The sequence below is a fragment of the Chrysemys picta genome, chromosome 15 (genome assembly GCF_011386835.1).
Source record: "Chrysemys picta bellii isolate R12L10 chromosome 15, ASM1138683v2, whole genome shotgun sequence".
NCBI classification, from domain to species: Eukaryota; Metazoa; Chordata; order Testudines; family Emydidae; genus Chrysemys; species Chrysemys picta.
In genome coordinates, this window is record NC_088805.1 from 11,758,370 (window position 1) to 11,781,414 (window position 23,045).

General features: G+C 41.3%; 2 protein-coding genes across 4 annotated transcripts in view; one reads left to right on the forward strand and one right to left on the reverse strand.

Annotated features, from left to right (window-relative positions):
• The window catches only part of RNF10 (ring finger protein 10), a 207,074-nt gene extending 199,686 nt beyond the window's left edge, over window positions 1–7,388 (forward strand). Inside the window, exon 13 of the mRNA XM_065567848.1 lies at window positions 7,252–7,388. Coding sequence (XP_065423920.1) covers window positions 7,252–7,373 — 122 coding nt within the window. The 3' untranslated portion in view covers window positions 7,374–7,388. The remainder of the gene's footprint in view (window positions 1–7,251) is intronic.
• SPPL3 (signal peptide peptidase like 3) overlaps window positions 1–23,045 on the reverse strand; it is a 126,176-nt gene that overhangs the window by 8,997 nt on the left and 94,134 nt on the right. For all 3 annotated transcript variants that reach the window (XM_005288668.5, XM_065567861.1, XM_024108724.3), the window contains 3 exons: window positions 20,877–20,955; window positions 18,492–18,604; window positions 739–845 (listed from right to left, as the gene is read on the reverse strand). In XM_005288668.5, the coding sequence (XP_005288725.2) occupies window positions 739–845; window positions 18,492–18,604; window positions 20,877–20,955 (299 nt within the window). The remainder of the gene's footprint in view (window positions 1–738; window positions 846–18,491; window positions 18,605–20,876; window positions 20,956–23,045) is intronic.

Below are 23,045 nucleotides of genomic sequence, written 5' to 3' on the forward strand. Positions count from 1 at the left end.
TGGGCACTGAGGATATAGAAAGCTAGAAAAAATAATAGATTTGGGATGTCTTCTCTTTAAACAGAGGCACTCAAACTTTGCACTTTTCCATTCAGGAACAAATAGCCTCTTAAGATTACTAAACCCTGCATGTAATGGGATACTGACCCATTGCCAGCACTTGTTGGCAAGTAGTTCCCCTGAGCCAGTAATTAAAACAGTTAGCTACTAATGTAGATTGGACAAAGCCATCTTCATCACTGTTACAAAAGTGTGTTTGTTCCACCAAGTCTCAGTTGTACTTTCTGTAACTATACTGAAAATGATCTTTTCCCATCTATACCTGCAGTTAAGCAATTTTCAACACTGGTTTAAGGATCCCAATGCTGATAACCACAGTCAGTAACAGATCAGCTTCCTAGTGTACGTGAGGCTTCAGTGTTTGTTTGGATATGTTCAGTCCGGTCTGCAGCAGTTTTGCTGTTGTTTTCCAATCTGTTTACTCTCTTTCTATAATATGCCATGGTTGAAGTGCTCTAACTGCAGTTCTGCATTTGTCACATGGTTAATGAGCAAAGGATTCTGCATCCTACTGCACACTTCTTAAACAAGGCTTAGAACTGGCCTAACGGGGCTCATCCTCTGGCTTTGCTGGAGCTCAGAATTTTCTATGTTTAGAACTATGTTAGTTGACACGAATGAAAGGGCCAATCACAAATATGAAGGACAGAAAGTGTTTTAAAAGGAATGGAAACTTACCCAAAAGACATCATAAATTAGTAACCCCGAGAGCAGCAAACAGGAAACCTTGAGGCTCGGCAGCCGAACAAAGGCAATCATTGCAACACATAGGCCCATCGCCAGAGCTACAAAACAGTAAAGTACATCATTTGTTCAGTATTCAGGACTACAATAGCAGGTAAAGAAGACCCATGCTTGCAGCTAGATAGACAGTCATCTAGTGCATACAGCACTAAGACCACATGGTCTCCTCTCCCAGAGTGGAGATGACAGGTAGAATAAAGAAAATCATATATGCAGTATCTACACTGGAAAGACTGTAAACGGAGACTCATAATAATAGGCATACCTGCTTGGGTATTTAATAGAATTTTACTTAACTAAACTTCAGTTATCTACAACAGGGTCATGGTCCACAGGGTATGCCTCATAGCGATCAAAAGTATGATTAAGCTCAGGCAGGCATTCCTAGGCTAGTTTTAATGTAGCACATCTAAAAATAGCAGTGAAGACGTAGTGGGCTGTGGCCCAGATCAAGTCACAGGCTAGCAATGTGAGAGTGTACCCATGTTTCCAGGTGGACATGTACAACCTTCATTGAAGCCCGTGCCACCAGGTCTTCTCTGCTATTTTTAGCTATGCTATCTTGATTGAAACTAGTACAGATATGCCTACTCAAGCTGCAATCCCCCCTTCAATTGCACTGTAGACTTATCCCATAGTGTCTAGAAGATTAATGATTTCCCCTCATATGAAACCTTGATTATCTAAACTTATTCAATCCTCTCCCCATAGTAAGATTTTATTTTACTAAAAATAGACAAATTATTGTGACATTACAGTCATAGGCCAAAATCAGAGACCTTATAGCAAGAATGACCATTTCAATGGCATGACCTTCAACTCCTAGTAGTTTAGGAGCTGGCATCCGATACATCATATACATAATCCCAAAATTAGACATAACAGGGTTTGGGTTTTTTTTTAAATTTGGGTTTTTGTTTAAGAAATGCATTGGATTTAGTAATTGAAAATGGAAATCTAAACTTCAACTTCAGGGAATTAAAAAGCTCAGGGTTACACCACTTTCCTCCATTCTGGTCGCAAAAAAATGGTAGGGGAACATTTAGAGAACAGTAACATACAGACTGTTCAGATGGAGAGCTAGAAAGTGATGAAGTAATAGGCTACTGGCTTTATTCAGTGTCATCTTGATATCCAATCCAAGATGGCAATGCAGCCAACAAGCAGAAAACCGCAAAAACTACTTATTCTCAAACCATAAAGCGAATGCTTTCTCAAAAGTAAAGAAAAAAAGTAAAGCATATGTTGTGTGCTTGGTGGGTTGCCAACTGCAAAGAAGTGGAGAGAAGCCATTCCATCTCCTGCAAAATATTTTTGTGGAGGAAAAACTAAGAAGGTGAACTGAAACTAATTATCACATCTTCCTGCCCTCCTGTTACCAAAGCCTTGCCTTTACTGTTGAGAATAGGTTCAATTTCAATTGCATGTGTGTAAAACCCTAAAGTAGTGTAATTAATAAGCACTTTAATCAACTTTCATCCTGGGATCTCAAAGCATTAAACTTTAACAGCTGTAATAGAGCCTGGTGGGGTAAGTAAGATATTATAGCCATAATTTCATTGAAAAACCACTGCAGATGTGGAATAGCAGTTAACAGGGCACAGAAACACCAAAAGCTATTTAGAAAAGGACCAAATTAAAATACAAGGGAAATTTACACAGGAGGAATGTGATTATTAGAGTGGGAATTTGACTAGGCTAAGGCACATGAATTAATACCCTTTTTCTTGCACAAAAAGCCATCAAGTTTTAAGTACAAGTGGTTAGAATCTTAAAATCACATTTAATCTGAAAGCAGCACAATCTTCCTATCAACATGCTGAGGCAATGGTTCAGTACTAGCCCACAGGAAATAGTGCAACCACCGAATTTCCAACATCATTTCCCACAGGGCTAAACAATTTGACAAACAAGCATCAAGGAAACAGCATGGATTCAATAACTCAGTATGCAGACTTAGTTACAGGCTCTTCCTGGCAGGACAGTAAATACAAAAGAACATTCTGTCTTAAATCAGTTAAGAGATTTATCTAAAGCCCAGGTTAGTATTAGCTCAAGGCTACCTATTTTAAGGAGAGGATTTCAACTTATAATTAGCTTGAAGTGGAAGTACTTGTACCACTGTCAAGATTTATTCTTAATGTTTATTTCCTCTAGTGCTGCCCAAATACAGGCATACATGTATGACACCACAATTACACTAAAAGAATGCAGAGGCTAGAAAAGGAAACAAAAACCCAGTTCCTGAGTTGAGGCTGAAACATACCTTCATCCTCACAGATTAAGGCAGGACAGCATGTTAGTAAATTACATATTTTTGCAGTTGTTTAAGAAACATTGTTAAGATGCAAAAAAGTATGTCAGAGTGCTGAAGAGCATGGTATTGACATACCCAGGCACTTACGTGTTACTCAAACTCAAAATGGGACCCACAGCTTCAGGTGCTGGTGCATAAAGACCGTGACACTAGGATGCAGAAGGGAAGGAAGGTGGTGAAGGTCTATCCCTGACTGCACAAGGCCTGAGGTGAGTGCATGAGCAACATCAGTGTATTGAAAGAAGCCCTCGACAAGCCACCTCAGACATCAGAGTTTCTTTCTTGCCAGTTGCTGGTGTGCAAAAGGGAGCCTGATGTCAGCAGTCCCAAATGCTGAGGTGTTATCTTCATAGCTCGACAGAGTGGCAAGGGGCCTGGCACTGGTAAACTCAAATACCAAACTACTGCAAGTAGATGCGTGCTGGCAGCTCCCCAGTGCCAATCCACAGGCTTCATACAGAGTAATCTGGATTGCTTGGTAAACTGGATGCAAGCAAACAATATGCATTTTAATGTGACCAAATTTAAAGTTCTACATCTCTGAACGTAAGTCATACTTACAGGATGAGGGACGCTATCCCGGGAAGCAGTGATTCTGAAAGACTTGGGGGATAATCAGCTGAACATGAGCTCCCAGAATGGAGATGTGGTCAAAAGGGCTAATGCAATCCTCAGATGCATAAATGGGAATATTGAGTAGGAAGGTTATATTTCCTTTGTATTTGGTACTGGTGCCCCCATTATTGGAATACTGTGTTAGGTTCTAGTGTCATTCAAGAAGGATGTTAATAAACTGCAGAGGGCTTAGAGAAGAGCCATGAAAATGAGTAAAGAATTGCAAAACATGTTTTACAGTGACAGACTCAGGGGCTCAATCTGTATAGCAGATGAGGATTCAGAGGGGAGAACATGGTCACAATCTGTAAGTACCTACATGGGGAACAGAAATTTGACAGAGTGCTCTTCAATCTAGCAGACAAAGGAACAAGATCCAAGAACTGGAAGTTAAGCTGGATAAATTCAGACTGGAAATAGGGCATGTCTTTTTTTTAACAGTAAGGGTAATTAACCATTGCAACACTTCACCAAGGATTGCAGTGGATTCTCCATCACAGGCAATTTTTAATAAAAGACTATTTTTCTAAAAAATCTGCTCTTGTTCAAACAGGAATTAATTCATGGAAGTTCTCTGGCTTAAGTTATATACATCAGACTAGAGGGTCAAAATTGTCACTTCTGGCTTTATAATCTACAAATGAATCTATGTATTTATGCAGTGCCAATGGACCAAAGGAGACCTGACAGTGGTAGTCCCAGAGGCCAACAGATCCAGCTTCACACAATGTGACTACTTCATGGGACACAGTGCGCCTACAGCTCTAAACAGGGTTGATAAAAATCAATTTAATTTTTTTTTTTTAATCTGATTTTTTTGATAAAATGCTTTTTGAGGAAAAACCTGTCTAAAGATAGTTTTACTTAAGATAAGTTATAGCTCAAAGATATCTCATCACGGAATAGGGTTTATAAATCCTAATTCTATAGTCTGAGACAATATATTCATGTAATGTTTAAGAAAAGTTTTGTAAATGAGTTCCAATAGTCTAGAGGCTGGAATTGTTAACCTGAGTTTTGATGGGTGGAGCAGTGTCCATAATGATCCTGTTGTATGTGCTTGTGTGACAACAGAAGAAGAGAATGTCTTCCTTACAGAAACACTTGATACATCAGGAAATGCACACAGCAGAATACTTACAAGAAGTAGCAGTAAAAGCTGTAACAAACTGTGAAAAAAAATTCAAATGTCTAGTACACAGCTTGGTCACAGACAATGCTGCAAATGTATACAAGATAAGAAGAAATTTAGGAGAGAGTCCCAAGCTAGTAACATACAGTTGCAGTGCTCATTTGATGCACCCCCTAGCCAAAGACTTCAGCGTTCCAGAAATAAAGACTAATGTTGTTGAAATTGCAAAATACTTCCGTAACAACCACTTTGCGCAACAGCTCTGAAAAAAGTGGGAGGAAACAAGCTAACTCTCCCACAAGACATGCGACGGAACTCAATAGTGGACTGTTTTGAGCACTATGTCAAGAACTGGCCTAATCTGATGACAGTTTGTGAACAAAATTGTGAAAAAATAGATGGCACTGTCACAGCCAAAGTTCTCAACATTGGGCTTAAGAGCAATGCTGAACACATGCTGAGTACCCTGAAGCCTATTTCTGTAGCCTTGAACAAAATGCAGGGAAATGGCTGTTTTATTACTGACGCTGTTGAAATTTGGAAGGAACTAAGTGAGATCTTAAAAAGAGAAATATGCAATGACAGAGTTAAATTACAAGCATTAAAAAAACAAATGAGACAAGCACCATCTCCAGCTCATTTTCTTGCAAATATTCCCAATACTTAATTCCAGAGTCAAACCTTAACTGCTGAAGAAGAGGAGGTGGCTATGACATGAACATCCACAATCATCCCTCCATAATGCCAACTATAATAAACTTCAAAGCTAAGGGTGAACCATTCAAGAAATATATGTTTGCTGATGATGTTTTAAAGAAAGTCACACCAGTGAACTGGTGGAAGTCACTTAAGCATTTGGATTCAGAGACTGCTGAAGTGATAATCTCACTTTTAACAGCAGTAGCTTCTTCTGCCGGTGTAGACAGAATATTTTTTTCCTTTGGACTAATTCATTCCAAACTGAGAAATTGTTTGGGACCTGAAAAGGCAGGAAAGCTTGTTTTTCTTTTACAGATTATGAACAAACAGGAAAATGAAGGTGAAGACGACTGAGTTAACTGCAGAAGCCAATATTCTAAGTTTCTCATGTTGACCTGGCTGACAGTCTATTTAATTTTTTTAAAATATTTCATTTAACTATTTTAGTTAAAAACAATTTTAACAAAAACCAACCTATTTTAAAGAACTTGAATGTTTACCTAAATTCAAAAAAACATATGCTTGTTTTGTTAAAATATTATATGTTTGCTGTTGAAGAAAAAAATCCAGAATACATAACGTTGTTTTAGTTAAATAAAAATGTAAATATCTGTCTGGTGATGTTCTCCTCCTAATACAGCATGGCAAGAAAATCTTCCAAATATTAATGATTAATCTGTTGAACTGGAGATAGTTCACCTCCCAGTGACTTCATAAATATCTGCTTCAATTACCTTTGGTAAATGAAATAACCATTCATTTTCTGATATAGCTGTAAAACAAATCTGAAAAGTTTTCAAAATAAATCACTTTAAAAATCTATAGTGTGTACCTTCTAAAAATGAAACCTACATCTATCTCTGAGTTGTGAAGAATACGTATTAAGGTTACACCAACCAACAAGAATGCACTTTTATGTAGAAATCCATGATTAAATCGAGTCTTCCTGACTAGTGATTTAAATCAAATCCACCCTGGCTCTAAGTGCTGACTTTCCCAGACAACCATACATAGATCCTGCATGGCTGTAGTGCACTAAGAAGTCTGACACTAACAGCCTTAGGCACCAATGTGCTTCTTTTTGCAGGATGCCAGTACTGAAGGCTGTCTGGATACTACTGCCTTAAGCATTATGTGCCAAACAAGTTGAAGTCTTATGACTCAGCATGTCAGTGTTCGAGGCCATTGGAGAGCCAGTGTGCCAAACCACACAGATGCAACAAGCTACACTATACCAATGCTCATCTCTCTGGACAATGCCAGCTTGCATGGTCATTAGACCTTAGGGGAGACTGTTGGGATAGTCCATATAGAAGTGTCTTCGATACCCTGAACTCCCAATACCCAAAGATATAGAAAGAGCACCTAAACATTTTAAATCATTAGAAACTCTATATAGTGTCTGACAATAATCATCTCCTGGTACCAAGGTACGTGCTGAATACACGCCATAGGAAAACTAACTCTACCCAGAAGTTACATGTTGGGCATTGCAGGCATGGGTAGATACCGGAAGCTGAAAACTGGGGCCTAAAAAATGGAAAAGACAATGAAAAAACCCACAAAACAGAGCTTGGAAGCAAGCATGTCTGAGACCAGCTCCAGTGTCAACTTGTGCCAAGGCTCCAAGAATGAACACCTCACTAAACAAGCAAAGCTGGAGAACGTACCTAACACATCAAAGATCCCGAGGCCACAGAAAAAAATGAAAATCCTCAGGATGTGTCTAGCCAGACAAAAATAGACAGGGTGCTGACAGACCTAAAATGGCCAAAGCTCTATTGGGTTGTAGACCAAACCATCTGAGGACATAAGAGGCAAAAGTCCACAAGAATTATATGTGCATTGGTTAAGACCACTAGGCAGCTACAGTGGGGGATCTCCTTTGCTGACCACAAAATGGAAAAAGAACAGGAGTACTTGTGGCACCTTAGAGACTAACAAATTTATTAGAGCATAAGCTTTCGTGGGCTACAGCCCACTTCTTCGGATGCATAGCCCACGAAAGCTTATGCTCTAATAAATTTGTTAGTCTCTAAGGTGCCACAAGTACTCCTGTTCTTTTTGCGGATACAGACTAACACGGCTGCTACTCTGAAACCTGACAAAATGGAAAGTAACTAACGAAGGTTCCTCTGAGGTACTATAGTTGCAGCATCCTACCAGTGCATCACAGAATCAAAAATCTCAGGAGTTAGTGGATGTTTCTGCATGACTTGTATGAGGAGCAGGGCCCTGGAACAAGAACCATGCACTAATGTCTTCAGTGAAATTAAAATTAAGCTTTGTCCCCCATCTAGAAATAGCCCAAGAAATCTGACACTAAACAGTTTTGGTAATCACTAGTTCTAAGTTTCTGTTTTATATATAATTATTTAATAGAGGGACTGCAACAAGGTGGACTAGGCTCAGAGTCCCCCTATTGGAGGCCTCATGATCCTGTCACACATCTCAGAAAAGGAGCAGTGGAGAGGTCCTCCCAGCAGCTGAGTGATTGTAGGAGGAAGCAGCCAATCAGGGCCCAGGAGGGCCCTATAAAAAGTAGTTGCAGCACCGGAAACAGAGTTCCTTGCTGGAACTGCTCTTGGCTGGCACAATGCTCAATGGTAGTAAGGACTGGGGGAGCAAGGAAGAGCTCCTGGCTGGCTGATGGGCCTGAACTCAGAAGGGCCCTGAGCTAAGGGTAAAGCATTTGTGAAGGCTGGGGCTGTGGGGAAGTGGCCCAGAGAACGGAAGGCAATTTTGCTAAAGGGACATAACAGCACACAGCTGCTATTTTTAGGGTCCCTGGGCTGGGAGCCGAATTAGTTGGTGGGCCCGGGTCCCCCCCATAGACCACTGGGAAGGGCCTACAATTGGACAGCAGTAAACCTCCAGAAGGGGACTGTACTGTCAGAAGTCCCAACTGGAGAACCGAGGTCAGAATAGACTAAGAGGGCAAAACCATTGCTTCCAGGCAGGAAACCCTGAGAGTACGGCCCAATACTAGGGCCGGGACTGCTTTAAAGACTGCAGACGCATCCAACCAGAGGGGGGTGCTCACAAGAGGTGGGTGCCATGTCGTTACAGTGACGGATTTTCATTATTTTTAGATATGGGGTCCTGTTGGCTGTGAATGTGATTCAAGGATCCTTAAGAACTTTGTGTACAGTTAATTTAGCAATTTTTGTATATATAGTTAAACTTCATAGATATGGTAAAGCTCTAAGGGTCCCTATTTCCACAGTTAGAAAGGAGACAGTTTAAGCTTTCAGAGTGGTAGCTTCACACCTTCTTATCAACTGTCTGTAATGGGCCACTCTCTTACCACTTCAAAAGTTATTTTTCCTCCCTTGGTATCCTGCTGTTAATTGATTTCTCATTAGACTGACCTCACACTTGGTAAAGCAACCCCCATCCTTTCATGTACACCTCTAACCAAATCTCACCACGTTATAGGTGAGACCACGTTATATCGAACTTGCTTTGGCCCCCCCGTTCCTTGTTCCGACTGCCCCCTCCAGAAACCCCCGTCCCTAATCACCCCCAGAACCCCATCCCCCTACCCATCCTCCCCTGCTCCGTCCCCTGACTGCTCTGACCCCTATCCACGCCCCCACCCCCTGACAGTCAGTCACCGGCAGTGGCGGGAAGCGGAGCAACTTGGCCCCAGCCCGCTCCACTCTGCCACCTCCCAGCCGTGGCACTCCGCTTCCCACCGCCGGTGAGCGCGGGGAGGTTGGGGAAAGGACGCCCCCTGCACTCACCTGCGGCAGGAAGCGGAGTACCATGGCTGGGGCCGGGCTGCTCCGCTTCCCACCGCCGGTGAGTGCGGGGAGGTTGGGGAAAGGACGCCCTCCGCACTCACCGACGGCGGGAAGCGGAGCGACGTGGCTCCAGCCCACTCCCCTTTCCTTGCCCCGGCCCCAGCCATGTCGCTGGGAGACAGGGGGGTTGGGGAAAGGTCCCGCACTCACCTGCGGCGGGAAGCAGAGTGCCATGGCTGGGAGCTGGAGGAGTGGAGTGGAGCGGGCTGGGGCCAGGCTGCTCCGCTTCCGCCGTTGCTGGTGAGTGCGGGGGGACCCCTTCCCCCAAGTCCCCTCCCCCCGAGCGACATGGCTGGGGCCGGGGCAAGGGAAGTGGAGTGGACTGCTCCCGGCCCCCCGCTAATCCCCCGGGCCACTCTGGGACTGCAGGGCCCCCAAAAGTGCCTCCCCACAGCTCCTGCCTCCCAGACCCTGAGTGGGGGGCCCTGACCGCCCCCGAGACCCTCCGCCCCTTATCCAACCCCTCAGCCTCAGCCCTGGCCCAGCACCCTTAACCCGCTGCTCAGAGCAGCGTGTCCGAGCTTTCCCACGTTGTATGCAAACCCGCGTTATATTGAGATAGAGGTGTATTTATACCTGCTCCTGTATTTTTCACTTCATGCATCTGATGAAGTCTGTTCTAGCCCACGAAAGCTTATGCCCAAATAAGTTGGTTAGTCTCTAAGGTGCCACAAGGACTCCTCATAGTTTGCAATCTTTCAGTCACTGTGTAGCAGGGTTAATCAAACTGCTGTGGTTTGAAGGCTGGTAAGCAGAAACCACGGAGTATTACATAAATTGGCAAATGCAATTTTCCCTCTACCTTCCCATGAACCAACAATTGGTGGTCACTGAAAGAAACAACATACTGAGCTTGAAGTTCTGACTTAGTGTGGTAAATCTTATGTTTCTGGGTACGTTAGCAGAAGTTTCCAAATACAGTTTTAAGTATATTCTGGAGAGAATGTGAGTTAACCTGAAGCAGAATACCTTTAAGTTATCTTCTACTCAATTCCCTCAGCATAGCGAAGTTCCAAAATAGTCCCTCATGCCTCTGAAGCTGTTCAAATTCTCCTCACGCATGAGAAAAGACATGACTGTCTATAACCCATTGTGTTCACATTATCCACCTCCAATTCAGCAAAAGCATGGGAAGGCTATTTCCATACGTAAGAGAGAATGTTCTCTGGTGCTTGCCATGTTATACTGATTAAATCCTCAGTCCATTTTGCCATCCAAGCAAAAACAGAACCAAAACATTCCAAACACTCCACACTGAGAAATAAGCATTTTAAAACCCCACAAACATACGTCATGTGTCAAAACAATCAACCTGGGAAAAACAACTTTGCTTTCTATTATGTAAAATACCCCTGAACTTTGGGAACAGCTCAGCCAACTGCCCCGGGGAAAACATGCCAGGATTTATACAATGGTGGTGTGTGCTAGCAGGAACTGCCATGACCTAGACTTTGTAGGTGTTGTGAACTGGCTATGGACGAGAAAAAAGGCTCTATGGCAAATAAAAAGGGAGATATTGTCTGAATTCAGAAAAACACAAGACAAGTTGGGTGTTTTCTCCCCTCCTTTCTGTCAGGCCGAGACCAATGGCCTGCCAGACTGATGCAAGCACACACTTGCACCATCTGTTTCGCTTTCTTCTGACAGAGAAACAAAAGATCAACTGTGAGTGGGAGGGCAAAACCAAAGTACACAGAAAGAAAGCCATTGGCAAACAGTGGTTTAAAGAATAGTAAATGCTCCTTTTGCATGCATTACTGAGCACTATAACTGTCACCTTTTCTCCTCAAATCAGATTAATTTATTAGAATCCAGTACTCAATTACAGAGAAACAAGAGACATGCAAGGAAATGTGACTACAGTTTACCTATAATGGTCAAGCTGGAGAGCTTGTTTTCCTGACAAAGGCCTCTACAGGACCTAGGGTTGCCAAGTGTCCAGTTTTCGACCAGAACACCAGATCAAAAAGGGAGCCTGATGGCTCCAGTCAGCACTGCTGACCAGGCTGTTATAAGTTCAGCTGGCAGCACAGCAGGGCTGGCAGACTCCCTACCCAGCTCCGTGCGGCTCCCAGGAAGCGGCTGGCATGTCTGGTTCCTAGGTGGAGGGGGTACCAAGGGAGTGCCACAGTTCCCATTGGCCGGAAACCGTGGCCAATTGGAGCTATGGAGGCGGAGGCAGCACGCGGAGCCCCCCCGGTCGCGCCTCTGCCTAGTAGCCAGACACGCCGGCGGCTTCCCGGGAGTCACCTGAGGTAAGCACCGCACAAAGCCCGCATCCCTCATCCCCTCCCTCGCCCCTACCCAGCCCCCTCATCCCATCATCCCTGGTCCCAGTCCAGTGTCCACACCCCCAGCTAGAGCCCTCACTCCCTCCTGCCCTATCCCAAAACCTCCTACCACATCCCAAAGCCTCCTACCACACCCCTCATCCCCGGTCCCACCCCAGAGCCTGCATCCCAAGCCAGAGCCCTCACCTCCTCCCGCACCCCAATCCTCTGTCCCAGCCCAGTGAAAATAAGCTAGTGAGCAAGGGAGGAGGATGGAATAAGTGGGGGCAGAGGCTCAGAGAAGGAGTGGGGCAAGGGTGTTCAGTTTTCTGCTATTAGAAAATTGGCGAGCCTAACAGGCTCTTTCCTGCTCAATATTACTCATGAATATTTAATTTATTTGGATTTATACATCCTAAAAAGGCATCTGTACATACGTTCTAAGCACTCTTGACATAACTTAATTCTGATATAATTACACTGGTCAATTTCCCCGTGTAGACAAGCCTTGTGGGGCTTTATAAGTCAAAACCAACACCTTGAACTCTACCCAGAAATGTATAGGTAGCCACTGCAGATCACAGGGTAATGTTATACACTCAAGGTGAGCTACTCTGCTTAATCAGTAGAACCCAACACACTTTGCCAGCTTCAGTTTCCAGGTGATTTTAAGGTATAGCCCAAAGTAAAGTAGGTTTCTGTATCTAATCTTCAGATGACAAAAGGTATAGATGAGACATCACGTCCATATTCAAAGGAATCATTATAACCTCATGGCCACCTATGTGATAAAAAGCTATTGCTTCTCTCTGATCTTCTAGTGGCAGTTGGGAGACTAACCTAGTTTGCAAACCTGAACAAAAGCCAGACACATCCTCAATTTATGGAGCAGATATTATTCTCACCACCTCCTCCCATTTACGTCCTCCAAACACAACCATCACCTCAGTCTTTTCTGGACTGAGCCTCAATTAGCTAGCTCTCATCTAGACCCATCTATGTCAGCAACCAGACTAACAAAGATCAAGGAGATATGAGGCAACTAGATACTGTGAGAGTTGTCATCACAACCTTTTTAACAAACTTAACCAAAAATTGAAGATGGGACAGGGCAATTGTCAGTCAGACTGTCAGGATCAAGCTATGGTTTCTTGAGCAGCTGCTGCACACTCTTCTTTAACTGAGCTAGGCAATCTGTAGTCCTCTGAAGATGTGTTCACTATCTCCAACGATAGTCCAATACCTTCCCCACTGGCTTTTACCAGCCAGAAAGGACAGGTGGCCCAAACACAAATTGTTGCCTAAAGTACTCTCAACAGCTCAGGTACCTTAGAATGGTACCTTCCCGACATAACTGGGAAGACTGTTTTGTCCCTCCTCAAGAATTTGCCTCATTACCACTGAATTTAAGTGATTTTATATGTAGGTAAGAAAATTCCTCTCAACAGGAATTCCTCTTGAATCAGCAGCCCAGCAGAAAAAGCTAGGCTTACCCAAGGCTTGTACTTCCTGAAATTCCTCCATTGGTCCCATGAAATCCCCAATTTGTTTCAGAAGAGCTCCAAACCACATGAATGTTGTTGTCATTGAGCACTATCATCTTCAGCCACTCCAGTACTACTATGGAGAGGAACTCCAAGAACTCACAGAGCAAACTCACAGTGCAATTGGTGACGAGCACAATAGGACCAGTCCTCATTTTCACTCTATCCCAGGGATCTCAAACTCAAATCATCATCAGGACTGGTACATTGGCCCAAGGGCTGCCTCACTGAAACCTTTTCATACAACGATACAAAAGTATAGTCAAAAAAGAAAAAAATGAAGAGTAATATAGTATGCTATTAAAAGTCAATGTATTAATTTTTTAAAAACTCTAATTTGAAAAGTCAGTGCTAATTTTTACAGTCACTTAATTTTTGGCCACTTAGCTGGCAACGTTTTGCATCGACCAGAGCATCAATATTAGGTTTGATATCCTGAGACGAAACCAATTTCAGTTATGCTTGCAAATGTTCAGTGAGCCTTAACACAGATTTGTTAATCTTCATGGAAGAGAAAAAAAAAAAAACTGTTCACATACATACACACACACTTCCAAACATTGCCATTACCCTTGCGGAAGCAAAGAACAACATGGGAAATCTTTCTTGTGGAAAAAAAACCTGGTAGAATTCTGGAATTCCATCATCTGTATACTTCTGCTTCAAAATGGTATCACACTGAAGCTCCACTAAGTATCTGCATTTCCTTTGCAACATTGGCAATTTCCACAGCCAATGGTGTAGAAAAAAGTTGAAAATGTGGTTCAAGTGCCTTGAAATCTTTAAACCGCACATCAAACTGTTTGTGTAAGTTAGAAATGATATCTGCATATTCTTTCAAGGATTTGGATTAATCTTTTCCTAAGGAATTCAGAGTCGAGAAATGGACCAAACTGCCAGCAGTCAGCTGTTTCCCCCACAAAGTAAGCTTGACTTTGAATGACTTAACACTGTCATACATCTGTGTTATCACCTGTTTTCTACCCTGAAGCTTCAAGTTCAGTGCATTCAGGTGATTGGTAACATCTGTTAGAAAATCAAGGTTGCAGTTAAAAGTGGAATCAGCAAGCTGTGGAAACCTCCTTGTTTTTCATCTTCATGAAGGAATCAATCTCCTCTCTAAGTACAAAAAAATGCTTCAAAACATTTCCACGACTCAGCCATCTAACTTCAGTGTGATAGAGAAGTTCTCCATATTTGCTGTCCATACACTGACTTCAGTGGAGCCAGGATTTCACTCTAAATAATTAGGGACAAATCTGGCAAACTCCTGTTGAGACAGATCCTTTGAGGAGCTGAGCATGCCCAACTGGAATTTAGGATGTCCAGCTGGTACTTGGTATATTGCAGGATGTTGCACAAGTAAAGTTTTTCTGAATAAAAATCCTAAATCTCAGGATTTGATATATGGTCAGTATTTAAAAAAACAAACACAAAACCCATAATAAAACAACAACTGGAAGACCTTTATAGCCTTTGTTCCCCTGAGATTGAGGGTTCCTCATCAAATAAAAGTTAGTGCACTTATATCTTCTACATCTTGATGGAACGTATCCAGCACACATTGCCACTTTAATGTCTTGTTTTGTCATTTCATAATGTCTTATATTTTGTATGTAATTCCCAAACAGCTTTAAGATATCTGCAGAAAAGTATTCTAATACTGCTACTATGTAAACAGATACTTGGTGGTCAATTTTATAACCTAGAACTTCTTTTAACAAAGGATGGATTTTTTCTACTGGGAGAGATAATGGATTTCTTCATTTCATCTTTTCAATAGCAGACTGGGCATCAGCTATTGCCCACATATCAATAGGATGGGGAAAACTTTTTTGAACACAATCCTTTATATCCAGAAAGCTTCTCGGCTGGGCTTGGCACAGCATATTCAACAACTACAGAATTAACTCCTCAACATATTGTAAAGCATCTTCAGATGAAGAAAGTTTAGGATGGACTTACACCTGAACTTTTTTGAGGGCCGGCACTAGCAACCCCCGCCACTTGGGCGCGTTCTCCTCGCTGAAGAACTCGTAGAGCGGCGGCGGCGCTTGCATCCGGCCACTGGCGGGCTCCTCACAGGGCCCGGCCCGGGACAGGCAGGATCAATGGTCGGCCTGGCACGGCGGCCACGGACAGCCGGAGGGCAGTGGCAGGACCCGGACCCGTCAGCAGCAGGACTCAGCGCTAAGGGGGTGGCGGCGGCGGCATCCCAGCACCCCCCTGGTCTCTCTTCAGTGCCTGCCCCATGCAGGGCCCCGAGGCCAGAGTGGTGTCCCTAGTCTCTGTTTGTCATAGGGTGGAGATGGATGGCAGGAGAGAGATCACTTGATCATTACCTGTTAGGTTCACTCCCTCTGGGGCACCTGGCATTGACCACTATCAGTAGACGGGATACTGGGCTGGATGGACCTTTGGTCTGACCCAGTATGGCCATTCTTATGTTCTTATAGGATTTCTATTTAAGTATGTACAATAGAGTACCTGAATTTGAATGTATCTTATTTAAGATGCTAAAGTTAAGCCAATGCATAAACTTAAGTTCAATTAATAAAAACCTTAGTATGTTTGCAGACAATTCACAAACAGGAAGAAGGCTATAATGAGTGAATAGTTCACCCAACTCTGCTGTCAAACAAGCGCCTTCTCCTGTTATAATGAGAGAATAAATGTCCCTCCCTCTGCCCCACTCTGCCCCCACTCCACCCCTTCCATGAGGCCCCGTTCCTGCCAGGCCTCTTCCCATCCCTTCCCCGCCCCAATTCCAACCCCTTCCCCAAAGTCCCCGACCCAACTCCGCCCCAATTCCAACCCCTTCCCCAAATACCCGCCCTGGCCCCACCTCTTCTCTGCCTCCTCCCCTGAGTGCGCCGCATCCCCGCTCCTCCCTCCTGGAAAGTCCTAAGCGGCGAGAAGTGCTGGGAGGTAGGCGGAGGAGCGGGGACATAGCACGCTGGGGGGAGAGGAAGGGGGGCAGGGTGAGGGGAGCTTGGTGAGGGGAGCTTGGCTGCCGGTGGGTGCAGAGCACCCACTAATTTTTCCGCGTGGGTGCTCCAGCCCCGGAGCACCCACAGAGTCTGCACCTATGGCGGGCTGCAGGAAATAGCTCCGCAGGCCATATGTGACCCATGGGCTGCATGTTTGAGGCCCCTACTCTATCCTAAAACATACATATAAGATTAAGACACTAACTAATCCAGTGCTGAGGTGGGACATCAACAATTTATGCTGGATGCTAACAACGTCATGGCAACCCTTCTTTGGTTTATGCTGTGTTGAGTACTTAGCCAGAAAAAGCCCTACATTGTCTCCCCAATACATGCAAAGCTGGAGGTCTCTTACGCTACTAAAGTAGTGTTACTTTATTGATAGCATCTAACACAATGGGGCCCTGGCCACAACTACCTCCCCTCAACCAGTACCAACTTGTTCTAGAGTGAATGCAGAAGAGAGTAACTAGTCTAGTTCACTAAAGAAACAGAGCCCTTTCTGCTTCCATCAACTTGCACATGCAAACCAAAACAAGTGGCTGGGCAGCAGCAGATTGTTCCACTAGCCTGTCTTCATAAGTATAAATTGACAGAATGTGAATCAGGCCATCTAAAAGTGACAAGACCTTATAATACAACTACAAGAGAGATTACAGCAGTTAGAAAATGGATAAAATAGGCTATTCAATGTCTGTCCCCTTCCTTATCATCAGATCTTCTTCTACCAGTACCAATTTCAGATAGCTCAGTTCTTCCGATTACTTCTTAGATGACCAAGTACAGTCTCGCAACTTTTGTCTTGAAGTATGAAACAAGTTATAGCAAAGTGATTTCACTGAACAAACCTGAATACAACTTAAATTGCCTCACACTTCTCATTAAACATTTGTGTGGGTGAGGTTTTACCTTTTGCCAGCAGTAGGGCACTTGAGGAAGGAAGGTTTTACTTAAGACTATAAGTACCATAGTCTACATACATCAGTTCAAAAAAATCAACATGAATGGTAGGAATCAGCTTGAAATCAGAACTGATTTTGAGAGATGTTAGAAGGTCAAGCACACTTCAGCTGCTTCCTGATCAAGAAACCACTCCACTAGATGAGATTAGAGAATGTAATCACAGAGGCAGAAACGAGATTTTAATCTTTTGTCTGAGGAGGTATTTAATATCTCTCTGCCAGATAAACTGTTATAAGCAAATCTCCTTACTGTTTTACAATGTATACTTACAGAAATTAAATCTTTCTTTTGAAACAAAAATTCACAAACTATGATCTAAGGACCATTGGTGGTCCAGGAAGTACTCTGATTTGCAGAAAACTATCTGGACACATGGTGCTGACTTTCCTCTTTGTTTTCAGCTGCTAAATTGCATTCAATGCATCTTTAGATATTTATAATCACTTTCCTAGCATTATTTTTCCATGTAATCAGTTGCTGAAATTGCCACTGGGATGTTATTCTATCATGGATGTAAAAAGGGAGGTGCTCCAGATAATCACAAATGGGTGGTGAGAAGTCTATTGAGATGTGATCTATTCCATGAAAAAGTTTGAGAATTCATTTTAAAACTATGTGAAAAATAAAATCAGGTCTACTAGCCTTAGACTGTCTGACCCTTTACTCGAGACACGTCTCCAGCAGCAGGAAATGTTCATGTATTAAACAGTTAAACAAAATTAAAACACTATCCCAAAAATCTGTACAATTTACTCAAAATCAGAGGCACTGAAAAAAGAGATACTCAGAGAACGAAGGAGGAAAGAATTGTGTGGAGTGATCACTTGTATATTTAAGCAGAAATCTCACTTTCTTAACTATTAACACTGAGGCTACAACTTTGCCACTCCTGGCCAGACCAGTACAAACACCATTTGCTGGTGGAAGGCAGGAAAGAGTCAATTCAGTCCCTTTTCTTCACACATAGTAGAATCCTTCCATTATTGATAGACACTAATCGTCTTCACTAGCTCACATTGATTTAAAGTGGCTTGTGTTGCTGCCCACTGGGATAGTTTTCCCTTAAAGGTATCCAGAAGTATAAAGGAGTTCTCGGTTGGAGGTGTTAATTATAAAAAATCCTGTTTTGCAAACAGACAAAACCCCACCACATTATTGCAATGTGAGTTAAGTGAACAACTCTACAGACTCTCCATTAGCTTGCCACATATTTTACAAAGGTTTGCCAAGTGCAGTGTAACATTTTACTTGTATGACTCAGGAAGGCATCAATGCTAGCAAATTTCACCAGGGTCCTGGCTTTGGCAGTAAATATATAAACTGGGACTTGTCCCACATTTCACATACTTACCATCCATGAGGAGCCAATGGCCAGTTAGGACCCAGATAAGGACAAGCATAACAGACAGGGAGAATGAGAGCAGCTCAGCAGCAGTGAAACGTCCACAACAGCCAAAGGAAATCCTGGAAACAACACACCATGTTAGTTCAAAGATTTAATGATTTCCATTTAAAGAACAGAAAAACCACTGACTCTGATTGGACGAGGCTCATAAGTAGTAATATTAATGAAAGATGTCAGAGAGAAGTTCTCTTTGCCAGAAAATAGGTACCAAAGGCAGCAACAATAAAGGCTTTCTCCACATTTAAATAACTTGCCTAAATCGTGAAGTGGAGGGATGAAAGGGTTAGTCTATGTCTGTGTACATGGATTTAAATCCAAGCAGTTTAAATCACTGATTTTAATCATTAGTTAAATCAGCAAGCAGGACACCTTGATTTAAATCAATTTTAATCCTGTTTTACATTTGTATATAGCTATTTTCCTGAAGAAAGATTTATTCTCATTGATTAGTAAAGATTAAAACATGTTTATTTGCAACTAAATATAACCTTTACACTAAATTTGGTGCTTCATTTTGCTAAACAGGTAGATACACTATATCCACACATTTATTTAAGCAATTATATCGTTTAATTTACATTTATTCAGATTCTTAATTTTTACATATTTTATGTTAGAAATTGGTAACAATGCATTTCATATTTACTAGATTTACTTTTTACTTGTGATTTGTATCTACTTGAATAGAAATTAGAATTCACTTAAAATACATACAAAACCAATTTTAAAATGCTTTTTTATTAAAAGATGATATCTTTAATGTGTTGGATGCATTAAAAAATTTAGCATTTACAGCTAATTACTAATCAAATGAAGTTTCTGTAGTTAGTAAGTAGAAATTATTATTTCTGGTCATCATGTACTTCAAGATTTTAGAACTAGCACATCTCATACGCTCACAGCTAATTTTACTAATAAATTGGAAGAGGAAAAAAAAAGCTCTCTGATTTTTCAGTTCCCAATTGGTTTCTTAACTTTGAATTAACTAGTAATTGAACTAACTGATTAAAGTGAAATGAAGAAAATATTCTCTCTGCACACGCAGAACAGTAGATAAATAGATTTATTTTAATCTCTATTTATCAAGTATCAAAAGTAGGTTTAGCACTTCAACAAATGCTTGCTTCAGGTGCTTGACCAGGTCAGAGGTCTGACTTTCTTTAAAACTTCAGAAGCAAACATGTACTATTTACCTTAAAAAAACAAATTTACTATACTAAATTAAAATCTTTTAAAAATTAGGCCTTATCACAGGTTGTCATAATTTCAAATTTATTTTTTAGAGAGGTTTATTCTAAAAATAAACCTGTATTTAATTTAAATAAACTGATTTGAATCACAAAAAATCAGCAATTTTTATCCATCCTGGTCTATGTCCATTTAATTCTTGGCTCTTCTGCTGAAACTTATCAGGGTTGACTATCAACTGGGGAGGGATAGCTCAGTGGTTTGAGCATTGGCCTGCTAAACCCAGGGTTGTAAGTTCAATCCTTGAGGGGGCCACTTACGGATCTGGGGCAAAATCAATACTTGGTCCTGCTAGTGAAGGCAGGGGGCTGGACTTGATGACCTTTCAAGGTCCCTTCCAGTTGTAGGAGATAGGATATCTCCATTAATTCAATTCAATTCAAAACTGGTACTGAATATGATGGTTTTGCAATATGGACTCCTGTCCGCAAGACCATTTTTAAAAGGGCTTTAAACAGCTGTCATTCATGTTAAGGTGGCTATTGCATGGTCACTATAGTCTTTCAGAGTAGCAGCCGTGTTAATCTGTATCCGCAAAAAGAAGAACAGGAGTACTTGTGGCACCTTAGAGACTAACAAATTTATTAGAGCATAAGCTTTCGTGGACTACTACAATTGAAGAAGTGGGCTGTAGTCCACGAAAGCTTATGCTCTAATAAATTTGTTAGTCTCTAAGGTGCCACAAGTACTCCTGTTCTTCTTTTTACTATAGTCTTTGAACCCTCTAGAGTTAATGACCATAATGCAACTGTGCTAGCTTAATATAAAGTCCAACCTCAGTTCCTAAGCACAATGAAATCTCACCCAAAGCAAGCCAAAACTTTTGAAAAACACTGAAGAACACTAATCCCCTGCAATAGTATCATATTTCCCATGCTGGCAAGTGTGCATGACAGAAATTGTGCTTCCCAGCTTCAAAGTGGGAACATGGTTTTGGCAAAGAGAACCAGAACTATACAAACAATCTGCACTAGAGCCCTGGAGTTAGTGCTAGTAGCAGAGACCCCAGTTTAAAAAAAAATCTCATTAAGAGAAATAAATGCAGCATACAAAAGAAAAGCAAAAGATTTATCAAGTCCTTACTTGTTTTGAGGAGAACAAGGTCGTGTTAAATACTGGCACATCGGGAGCAGAAGGAAAGCAAAGGCTATTGTTGCAAGGACTAGAAAAAGAGAAAATGTAACATTAGTACATTCAGATCCATTTTCTACTGTGTGCAAACAGCTCCCAGTTTGAGAAAGCTTTGTGACAATGTCTTAGTATATACTACAGCATTTAAAGGAAAAACCGTTTAAGGCTAAGATTTCTTTTGCAGGACTTTTATAAATGAAATGTGCAAATAAGTTCACACTTCAATTTACTATCAACTAAGATGATACAATTAAAAAACGTCACAGAGGAAAACACACAGATTGCCATTTTTCTTAATAGTCTTCAAGTCACTTGGGGCCACATTCAGAGAAGCAAAATACTGTGTCCAATTATTCAAACAGTCAGCCATAACAGAAAAAGATACATTACAATCTGGTTATGAAACACTCCCAAAATGCTGCATCAACACGGACTATTCTAAAGCCCCAATCCTCCTATCACTAAAACAATGAATAGTCTCACTGACAGTACTCCCATGGGTAAACAAGCTCATGCACAAGTGCAAACGGTTAGGGCCTAAACAGCGAATAAACTCTGCTATAGGGTTAGCTTCAGACCATCTAAACCTGTTTCACTCAACCTACTGTCCTCATTCAATCATGTTTTAAGGGTAGATTTCAGGGTAGCATAAAATCTTCCCATCCGCAGTGAGTCTAAGTCTAGCAATAAAAACCATAGTCAACTATACCAACAGACCTAAATTCTGATTTCAGCATTAACTTGTTCTGAAACTCTGAGTTGCTCTAGCTACCTCAGGACTATTTCAAGGTTGTTTGCTTTTTTCTGAACTTAAATAATGTTACTTTTTCTTTTCCACATTTTACTCAGAACTCTTTATCCATTACTAAAAAGGAGAAAAAACTATTGAAGTACAACTTAAAACAAGAATTAGAAATGGAAGTTGAGAATTCAAAAATGTATATCAAATGTTATAGTAATCTGTAATAGTATAGTAATCACATTTTTAGTAATTCGCTGTATAGTAATCCACATTTTTTACTTATGTTTCCAACAATGAAGCAAGTTTATTATAAAAACCTATACCAAAGTGCTCACAGATACCTAATATCATTTTACAAATTTTCACAAACTTCTAAATTTTCTATGGAGTATATTTATCTTATCAGCACAGCTGCAAAAGTTTAACAGCTATTGATATATGTCTATATTTATAATACATTCATTTTTCTTCCAACTAAACACTGTCTTTTAGCACCACAGAATCTAATTCAGGATCAAATACCTCACAAATCAAAACATGATTCTAAAGTTACAGCACCACACAAAATTACATCAAGTGATGTTTTAAAGAGTGAGGGAATGTGTAAAGAATGACATGTCAGCAGCACTTATGCAGTTTTTAGAACTGCTGTGGTAAAAGAGGATTGCAACAGCAATGGAAGAATTCCTCTATTTTACCCCATCACTTTTAGGTGTAGCAGACAAACTACATGTTCTTTTATTCTCTCCTTTAAGCACCTTTTAGGAGACAATTTTCTTCTTCCAATTAAGATGCGTAATGGAATAAAAGATTCTCTTTAGTGCATAGCTTAAATCAATACAGCAACGTTTGGAAAAAGTCAATTGACAAAAGGGAGTCCTGTTGTAACTTCCTACACGTAAAGTTTCACTCATATCAAATTTTGCAACTACCACCACGTAATTCAATATAATGTTAAAGTTGTAAAATTACTTAGGGAGGAAAAAGTCTTTAATCCTACCAAAAAGAAAAAGTGCTTGTTCATAGCAATGGGCCCAAAGAAAACTAAATGTGTTTCAGGAGAAAGGAAGATCTACATTTCTCCACCCTAATAAGGATCTCCATGCTGATGTGTAGTTTTAATAGCAAATTCTGCAACATAAGGGACAGCATCCTCCATAAGGCAAGACCAATGAATAGAACAATAACTCCATCACAAAAATAAATGGCTTCAGGGAAATAATTGTCCCAATACCATTTACCCCATTAGATTCATCCAACAAGAACAAAACAGAAGAATCCACCACCACCCTCAATCTACATCCCCAAACATAATATAGCCTATATATACACATTACATTGCAAATAAAGTGACAAATATCAGGAAAAAAATTCTAAAG